This window comes from Penaeus vannamei, chromosome 30 (genome assembly GCF_042767895.1).
Source record: "Penaeus vannamei isolate JL-2024 chromosome 30, ASM4276789v1, whole genome shotgun sequence".
In the NCBI taxonomy this organism is placed as follows: domain Eukaryota; kingdom Metazoa; phylum Arthropoda; class Malacostraca; order Decapoda; family Penaeidae; genus Penaeus; species Penaeus vannamei.
The window spans coordinates 31,240,992-31,250,991 of NC_091578.1; the positions used below are offsets into that span (position 1 = coordinate 31,240,992).

At 46.3% G+C, this 10,000-nt stretch overlaps 1 protein-coding gene across 3 annotated transcripts in view; it reads right to left on the minus strand.

Annotated features, from left to right (window-relative positions):
• Positions 1–10,000, minus strand: part of LOC113827254 (microtubule-associated protein futsch) — a 284,334-nt gene that overhangs the window by 255,820 nt on the left and 18,514 nt on the right. For all 3 annotated transcript variants that reach the window (XM_070143497.1, XM_070143495.1, XM_070143496.1), the window contains exon 2: positions 1–2,240. This exon is cut by the window's left edge and continues 923 nt beyond it. In XM_070143497.1, the coding sequence (XP_069999598.1) occupies positions 1–2,240 (2,240 nt within the window). The remainder of the gene's footprint in view (positions 2,241–10,000) is intronic.

Below are 10,000 nucleotides of genomic sequence, written 5' to 3' on the forward strand. Positions count from 1 at the left end.
ACGGAGCGCCGCTGCTCCTCCAGGTCGCGCACGGAGTCGCCGAACTCCAGGAGGGAATGCTCCGGGAGGTTCATGCTCTCCTTCTTCTTCATGAGGTCCTGCTCGTAGCCCTTCATGATGGCGGCTCCCAGGTTCTTGGCCTGCTGCTGCGGCTCCTCCTGGCTCCTCTTGGGCGAGAGCTGCTGCCGGGCCTCGACCTCGCTCCTGCTCTCGACGAGGGGCGCCGGCAGGATCTCCTCCAGGATGGTCTCGGGCGTGGACAGCTGAGCGGACGCGTCGGCCTGCAGGGAGGTCAGGGTCCCGAGGGAGTCGGTGCTGGCGCTGGCGAGCGACGAGGGGCCGGAGTGCGTGCTGACGATGTTGGCGGAGTAGACGCCGTCCATGCCGTCGTCTGTCTGGAAGGCGAGGGGCGGCGCGGCGATGGCGGCGGGGCTGAGCGGGGGCGCCATGATGGGGTTGCCGGTGAAGGGGTCGATGTCGGGGTTGGCGTGGGCGGCGACGTCGGAGTCCATGCTCGTCTCTTTCATCTCCCACGAGCCGTCCTCCGAGATCTCGATCACCTGGTCGGCCGCGCTGCTGGGGACGTTCAGGAACGAGAACGCGGGGTCTTCCTTCTTGGGCGACTTCACTCCGACGGAGACGCTGCTCCCATGATCCTCCGGCCGGGACTGCAGGGACGTGGCGAGCTTCGGGAACAGCTTGCAGAAGGACTCCCTCCTCTCCAACTTCCTCTGGGTCTCTATGCGCTCGAGGATCCCCGTCCGCTTGAGGCTCTCGCTCCGCTTCAGGGACTCCTTCCGCCGGATTTCCGAGGGCTTGAGGCTCTGCGGGACGCTGGGGCACGAGTCCTTCAGCTCGATGATCACGGAGTGGCGGATGGCCGGCGTGTCGAACTCCTCGCTGTCGCCGTCGAGAGGGACGACCTTCGCCTCTCTCTTCGATTTCTTTTCGTCTGCGCTGCTCTTGACTTCGGTTTTCGCCTCTCGCTTGAATTCTCTCTCTGTTTCCCTCTTCAGTTCTCTCTTGACCTCTTTCTTAGCTTCGGGTTGGGTCTCCTTGGAGAGCGTGAGTTTCCTCTCCTTCTCTGTGGTGGGTTCCCTCCTGGCGGTCGACTCGGTGTCCGACGAGTCTTCAAAGTTCCTTTCGAGGAGCGCGAGGTTCGCGTTGACGGCCTCGACCTTGTCGCTCTCCTCCTCTCTGAAGTCGGGGTCCTGGAACCTGAGGGCGCCGTACTCGCGCTCGATGGCTTCCTTCTCCCTCTGGAGGGCGAGCTTCCTCTCCTCTTCCTCCTCGCGGATGACTTCCTCCTCGAGTTCCTGCAGCGCTAGCTCGGGGGGCGGCGGTGGCAGAGGGTGGTCCTCGACGATGACGGCGTCCTCTCCGGGCGGGGGCGTCGGGGGCAGCGGCCAGTCCTCGACCGACCCGCTGTCTTCCTCGCCGCCGGACGACCCGAGGTCCGAGGTCTCCGAGCCGTCGAGGATGAGCGTCTGCTCGCTGGTCTCGCGGGGCACGGACGCCAGGAACGGGTTGGTGCTGCCGACGCTCCTGCGGGGGCTGGCGTCCTCCAGGCGGTCGCTGGAGGCGTGCGAGTCGGGCGACGAGAGCGACGAGGCGGTGCTGAGGGGGGGCGTGGGGTCGCCGGTCTCGACGCTGAGGCTGACGAAGGGGTTCCACGCGCGCTTGACGGGCTCGCTCTGCCGCGCCGCCAGCTGGGCCAGGAAGTCGGGCTTGGGCGGCAGGTCCGGCTTGTGCCTCGGGAGCGTGTCGTACAGGTGCTCCTCGTCCTCGTCGCCGGTCGAGTTCTCGACGTTCTCGTAGATGTGCTCGTCGTCGGTGATCTGGCCGTTCTCGTAGAAGTGCTCGAGGGGCAGCTCTCCCGAGGAGCACTCGCTCAGCGTCAGGTAGAGCGGGTTGTCCAGCGACGGCAGCTCGACCTCGAGCTCGGTCTGCTCGCCCTTGTCCTCCCTCGATATGACTTTGACCCTCGGCCTTGTGTCTTTGATCTCCTCCTTGACCTTTGGTCTGATCTCCTGCGGGTCTAACTTGAACTTGACCTCGAGGAGCTTCTGGTCTCTGCTCTCCTCCTTGTACCCGAGGTCCTTCACTTGCGTCAGATACTGAGTGACGGCGGAGTCGAGCTCGCCCTTGAACGCTGTCAGACTCAGAGGAGCGCTGTTCTCTTCCTCCGGCAGTGGCACGCACGTCTCGAGGCTGACCTCCGCTTCCTCACCGCCAGTCTGCTGAAGAGAGAGAAAAAAGACCCAGTTATCTCTCAGTGAAACCATTTAGTCTTAAAACGAAAGTTTAAGTGAAACACAAATGCAAACAAAAGGTATTATTAAATAAACTCTGACCTCTGACCTCCAAAACACAAAGACACATACACTACACCACACACACACAAACCCACAATAAACCCCAAACAATAAAACTCTTAAGTGTTTACAACCACGTAAAACAACACGACTTTCAAATCAACGAAAGTTTCTCCCTTTTCCAGCATTAGAAAAAAGACACCTAACAGAAAACAAAAAATAAATAAAAACAACAACAAAAACATCTACAGGAAACCCCTACACAGTCGTTATAAATCCCTAAACGACCCTAACGACTCAAACGACCCAAACACACTACTTTCTCACGTCGTATCAAAATCTACAACGACAACAACAGGACACGGCGTCGTAAGCTCGCCATTGCTTATGAAAATAACTTTCTCTTTCTTTCCATTAAAAATTGTAGAATGTTACTTGTGTTTGGTTATAAGTTGTGTCTTGTTATATATTTTTCTTTCCGTGGATTTCACGTAATTAAAAAAAAAAAAACGCAATCCTAATTGTTTGAAATTAATCTCGTTTTGTTTTCCATTTCATTCACACACACACACACACACACAGAGAGAGAGAGAGAGAGAGAGAGAGAGAGAGAGAGAGAGAGAGAGAGAAAGAAAGAAAGAAAGAAAGAAAGAAAGAAAGAAAGAAAGAAAGAAAGAAAGAAAGAAAGAAAGAAAGAAAGAAAGAAAGAAAGAGAGAGAGAGAGAAAGAGAGAAAGCCAAAACAAATTCGAAAACAAGCTAGATTTACGATGCTTTTTCACGTCACGGGAAAATAATCACGGTACTTTATATCTAACCGATTCGCCCCCCCGACAAATGAAAAACAGCTGGTAATTAACGTATAATTAGTAAAGACCAAATTGACAATTCCACGCCCTTAGGGTTCGGTTCAACAGACCCCGGAAAGAAGATCCCGGATTAAATGATAACTTCCTCTTTCGTCTTGAAGAATGAACACTAACTTCCTTTTGAGAAGTTATTATCGGATGTTATTTGTTAGACTTGACTGGATCGAGGAACTGAGGATGTATGAAGAATATTTTTCCTTTAGGTGAAGTTGTTTTTTCCTTGCTCGGGTAATAAATATGATACGATAAACTTTCTTTTCCTCTGGGTCTCTGCTCTCTCTCTCTCTCTCTGTCTCTGGCGCTGTCTCTTTGTCTATCTCTTCCTCTATCTCTCTCTCTCTCTCTCTCCCTCTCCCTCACTCTTTCCTTCTCCCTCTCCCTCTCCCTTACTTTCTCCTTTTCCCTTCTCCCTCCCTCTCCCTTACCTTCTATTTCTCCTTCTACATCTCTCTCTCTCTCTCTCTCTCTCTCTCTCTCTCTCTCTCTCTCTCTCTCTCTCTCTCTCTCTCTCTCTCTCTCTCTCTCTCTCTCTCTCTCTCTCTCTCTCTCTCTCTCACCAACCAAAACGTTCTTTCATGAAATAGTTGTATAAATAAAAACCCAAGAAACGAAAGCAGACAGAGAAAAGAAAGAGAAAATGAAACAGATTGTATACTGAAGAAAGAGACTACTTGTTGATCTTGCAATCTTATACTTTGCAAGCAACACATAAACGGACTTTTTCTCACTCATGGGATCAGAATGTCTCACTTTATAATTCCATTAATTTCTTTCTTGAACAATTGCAATGCTTTATTTAGTAAACAACTACAATACATATTTTATACCTGTGAACACCCATTTTTTGCCTTGGGAGTAACTACAACGCCTAAACAACATAAACAACAACACCTATGTAGCCCAGTGAAAAACTACAACCCCTACTATAGTCCATGAACAACACCTACTTTTGCCCTATGACCAACTACAACACCTACTGTAGCCCCTTGAGTAACTACAACCCCTACTATAGTCCCATTCACAACTATAACCCCTACTGTAGCCTTATTTATAACAACACCTAGTACAGCCCCATTCACAACTACAACCCCCACTATAATCCCCATTCACAACCACAACCCCCCACTACAGCCCCATTCACACCTACAACACCCACTATAATCCCTACTCACAACTACAACACCCACTTTAGTCCTCTTTAACCCCGCCGAACGAGAGAAAGTACAACCCCAAAGAACTCCCCCCCCCCCTTTGGAATGCTCTCTGCCTGTACACGGTCTGCCACTTAACCGCAAGCAAGTGCATCTACCCCTTTCCCTCCCCCCCCCCCTTTGCGACTTTCCAGTGAGGGAGAGACGTATGAATTAAGTTTATTTGGATATATGTTTTATTTTATGTTTTTTTATTGTATTAATTTTATTTGGTGTTGTTTCTTTTTCTCTATAGGTGGTTCTAGATTATAGTGTTTTTTTTGTTTATTTGGATATATGTTTTTTAATGTTTTTTATTGGATTTTCTTTATTTGGTGTTGTTGTTTCTTGTTTTGTATAAATGGTTCTAGATTATAGTGTTTTTTAAAAGTTTATTTGTTTTTTTTTTTAATACATTTTTTATTGTATTTAGTTTATTTGGTATTATTGTTTCTTTTTTCTATAAATAGTTCTAGATTATTGTGTCTTTTATTGTTTTGATATATCTTTTTTTTTTCCTACTGTATTTACGTTATTTGGTATTATATTTGTTATTACTGCTTCGTGTCTTCAGCAAATGCTTCCAAACCATAACGTATTTCTTCTATCCTTTTATTTACCTAACCTCTCCTTTATCACCTCCGACGCAACAGTGAACGTTCTCTCTTCATCCCCTTTCGTTGCATAACACGAACAGAAAACAAGAAGGAAAATGAAGGTAAAATACAACGCGAAGAAGCAACCGGAAGAACAGAGAACCTCGACGGCGTGTGTGGTCGCGGTCGCCACGTGAGCGAGGGTGCACCGCCCGGGCCTGCTCGGGAGGGACCGCAGCCACGGGGAAACGCACACGGACACGCACACACGAGACTATAGACGTACATGGACAGACAAGTACGAAGATATGCAAACGTACACGCGAAATTATAAACGCACACGAGAATATAGACGTACACGGACAGACAGGCATGAAAATATACAAACGTACACGCACACACGAGAATATAGACGTACACAGACAGAGAGGTACGAAAATACACAAACGTACACGCGAAATTATAAACGCACACGAGAATATAGACGTACACGGACAGACAGGCATGAAAATATACAAACGTACACGCGATAATTATAAACGCACACGGACACGCAAGCGAAAATATATAAACATACGCTGACACACACACACGAGAATATAAACGTACACAGACAGACAGGCACGAAGATATACAGACGTAGAGGCGAAATTATAAAAGTACAGAGATACATACACGAAATTATAAACGTACATAGACACACACACGAAAATGTAAACGTACACAGACACACACATGAAAATACGCAAACACACACAGAGACACACACGAAAATATATACGTACACAGACACACACGCGAAAATATAAACGCAAACGGACACGCAAGCGAAAATATACAAACATACAATGACACACACATACGAAAATATAAACGTACACAGACACATACACAAACATACAAACGCACACAGACCCAGAGGCGAAAATACACAAACATACATAAGTTTGTATTTGAAAGATATATGCATTCTCATGTATAAGTATACAGGCATATCTTTATCTATAAATGCGTACACACACACACACACGCACATACACACACACACACACAACAAACACACACACACACATATATCATAGACACAGGCACACGCAGATCTACATTCACAGACACACTAACAAACACAAACCTAAAACACACACACACTCACACACAATCACACACAAACTCACACACTCCAGAAAGAAAGAAATCTACTTATATGAGAGAGAGAAAAAGGGAAAGCCGGAGATAGAGAGAGGGAGGGAAAGACGAGAGAGAGAAAGGGAGGGAAAGACGGAGAGAGAGGGAAGGGGAGAGAAAATGAAGGAACTTAAGGTATGGAAAGAAGGAAGTGAGAGAAGAAGAAGAGGGAGAGAAGGATAAAAAGGGAAGCAAGGCAAGGAGGAGAGAAGGGAGATAAAGAGGAAGGGAAGCGGGAAGGGAGAAAAGAGAAAGCGAGCGGAGAGAAAGAGGGAGGGACGGAATAATAAAGAGAGAGAGGGAGTGAAGTAGGGGAACGAAAAAACAGAAAGTAGGAAGGAATTGGACGAGGAAGGGAATCAGAGACGGTGAGAGAGAGAGAGAGAGACAGAGAGGGATCAAGAAAGGAAGAAAGGAGGGAGGGAAGGAGAGGAGGGGAAGAGGGAGGAAGGGAGAGACGGAGAGAGAGAGAGGGGAGAGGGAAGAAGGAAGAGAGGAACCAATAGAGAGAACAAGGGAGGAGGGAAGGGACAAACAGAGAGAAGGGATGGAGGGAGGAATCAGAGAGAAGGAGGAAGGAAGGGACCAATACAGAGAAGAAGGGAAGGAGGGAGGAATCAGAGAGAAGAAGGAAGGAAGGGAGTAATACAGAGAAGAAGGGAGGGAGGGAGGAATCAGAGAGAAGAAGGAAGGGAGGAACCAATAGAGAGAAGAAGGGAGGAGAGGGATAAACAGAGAAGGGAGGGAAGAAGGAACCAGAGAGAAGAAGGCAGGGAGGGACCAATACAGAGAAGAAGGAAAGGAGGAACCAACAGAGAGAAGGGAGGGAGGAAGGGAGTAATACAGAAAATAAGGGAGGAAGGGAGGAATAAATCAGAGAGAGGGAGGAAGGGAGGAATGAATCAGAGAGAGGGAGGAAGGGAGGTAAAGAGGGAGAGGAATGAATCAGAGAGAGGGAGGAAGGGAGGAATGAATCAGAGAGAGGGAGGAAGGGAGGAATGAATCAGAGAGAGGGAGGAAGGGAGGTAAAGAAGGAGGGGGAGGGGGAGGGAGGTATTGGAGGGGGAGGGGGAGGGAGGTATAGGAGGGGGAGGGGGAGGGAGGTATAGGAGGGGGAGGGGGAGGGAGGTATAGGAGGGGGAGGGGGAGGGAGGTATAGGAGGGGGAGGGGGAGGGACGTAAAGAAGGAGAGAGAGGGAGGAAGGGAGGTATAGGAGGGGCAGGGGGAGGGACGTAAAGAAGGAGAGAGAGGGAGGAAGGGAGGTATAGGAGGGGCAGGGGGAGGAAGAGAGGTAAAGAAGGAGGGGGAGGGAGGCATAGGAGGGGGAGGGGGAGGGGGAGAGCCAAGGACCCCCCGAAAGACGACAGGTGCGCATGTAGGACACAACATACACGTCACAATAAACCAATGATGGAATCCCCCGTCGCTTGAGCCGGAAACGCAACCAATTTATTTATTTTTCTTTTTAATTCTATTCTTATATTCTTCTTCTTTTATTTAATTCTCTGAGAACAACTCCAATTCTTTTCTTTTAATTCTATTCTTTTATTCTTCTTCTTTTATTTAATTCTCTAAGAACAACTCCAATTTATTATTTTTTTCTTTTAATTCTATTCTTTTATTCTTCTCTTATTTAATTCTCGAAGAACAACTCCAATTTATTTATTTTTTTCTTTTAATTCTATTCTTTTACTCTTCTTCTTTTATTTAATTCTCTAAGAACAACTCCCATTTATTTTATTTTTTTCTTCTTTTAATTCTCTTCTTTTATTCTTCTTCTTTTATTTAATTCTCTGAGAACAACTCCAATTTATTTATTTCTTCTTCTTTTAATTCTCTTCTTTTATTTAATTCTCTAAGAACAACTCCAATTTATTTATTTTTTCTTCTTTTAATTCTCTTCTCTTATTTAATTCTCTAAGAACAACTCCAATTTATTTATTTTTCCTTCTTTTAATTCTCTTCTTTTATTTAATTCTCTAAGAACAACTCATAGGGATCTTTATCACAACCTTTATTGTGTGTGAATATAAGAACAAATCTGGGAATATTGGATTGTAGTTCGACGTGTGTTACGGGAGAGTGAGGTAATGCTGGTGCTAAGGCTTATATCACTGCTGTCTTTCTCTCTCTCTCTCTTTCTCATCGCTTCTCTCTCTTTCTTTCTCTTTCCCCTCGCTTCTCTCTTTCTCCCTCCCCATCACCCCACACCTATACACAATCCTCCCCCCCCTCACCCTCACAACCCCCCAACCCCCCTACAACCCTCCCCCCTCACCCCACACACACAACCCCCAACCCCACTACAACCCTCCCCCTTACCCCCCCCCACACACAATCCTCCCCCCCTCCCCCTCACCCCATCCACACACAACGTCCCACCCCCACACACAACCCTCTCCCTCCCCCCTCACCCCCACAACCCTTCCCCCTCCCCCTCCCACCCCCTACCCCACAACCCCCCTCATCCCCCACAAATACCCCAAACCCGATCTGGAACGCGGGTGCAAATCGTCAGTGTATGAACAGGTGACCGTGTGTACCTCCGTTTCACTAAGTCATCTGTTAAAGGGCGGTTTGCGTCGTAACGGAAAACGTATTGTTTCTCCTTCAGCTCCGATTCGATTTCGTGATGTTAAAAATCGGGGTTTTTAATTTTTTTTCTATTTATAGTTTGTTTTCTTTTTCTATCGTATTTGATTTCTTTTATCATCCTGTTTTTTTCTTCATCCATTATTTATTTCATTTTTAAAATTTTACTTCCTTTTTCTATTTTTCTTTTTTTTATTCTCTTTCGTCTTTTTACTTCCATTTCCTTTTTCTCTTTTTTCTCATTCGTTCATTTCTTTTTCTTCTCATTCGTTCATTTCTTTTTCTTCTTTTTACTTCTCTTTCCTTTTTTCTTTTTTTTTCTTCTTTTTCCTTCTCGTTCTTTCATTTCTTTTTCTTCATTTTCTCTATTATCATTTTTTCCTAAAGCGAACATTAACTTCCTGCTTTTCGCTCCATAACCCTGAGGGAGTAAGAAGACGTAGGTATTACCCAGGGGGGAGGGGGGAGGGGGGAGGGGGGGCAGTGGCTAAATCAACGTGTTAAAGTGCTCGAGAGAAGGCAATTTGTGCGTGTGTGCGTGTGTGTGTGTGTGTGATTGTGTGTGTGTGTGTGTGTGTGTGTGTGTGTGTGTGTGTGTGTGTGTGTGTGTGTGTGTGTGTGTGTGTGTGTGTGTGTGTGTGTGTGTGTGTGTGCGCGTGTGTGTGTGTATATGTGTGTTTACTGTGCATGTATATATTTTTGGACGTAAGAAAATATATACGCATGTATGTACGTATATATGTATACATATTTGAATGGAGGTATCTTTACCTATCTATATCTCTTTATCTATCCATCCACCCATCTATCGATCTATCGATCTATCCATCCATCAATTCATCTATCTATCTATCTATCTATATATGATAAATTCAAAACATAAATTCTTTAATGTAAAATATCTACAAACATACATACCCAGAAGAAGAGAATAAACACTGACCAGTTAAAATAAAAGACAAAAAGATTTTGCTGAAGAACACGAAGAACACAAATTTCATGTCTCGCAGGGGAAGAAGTGTCATATGCCAGGTCACCGTCAACCTTGGCAACACTGTAAAACCGGCACTGGCTTTATCATGGCACTAAATCGGTTTTATATTGTGGTTGTCGCCTTAAATACTCTTGGAGGCAAAGATCATGCGAGTTATACTGGTTTGACGAAAAGTGAAGTGACATGCAGGTTTGGATATTCAAAATGTACACATGTTTACACTTATATAAACGACAGGCATACTCGTGCATAAACATAT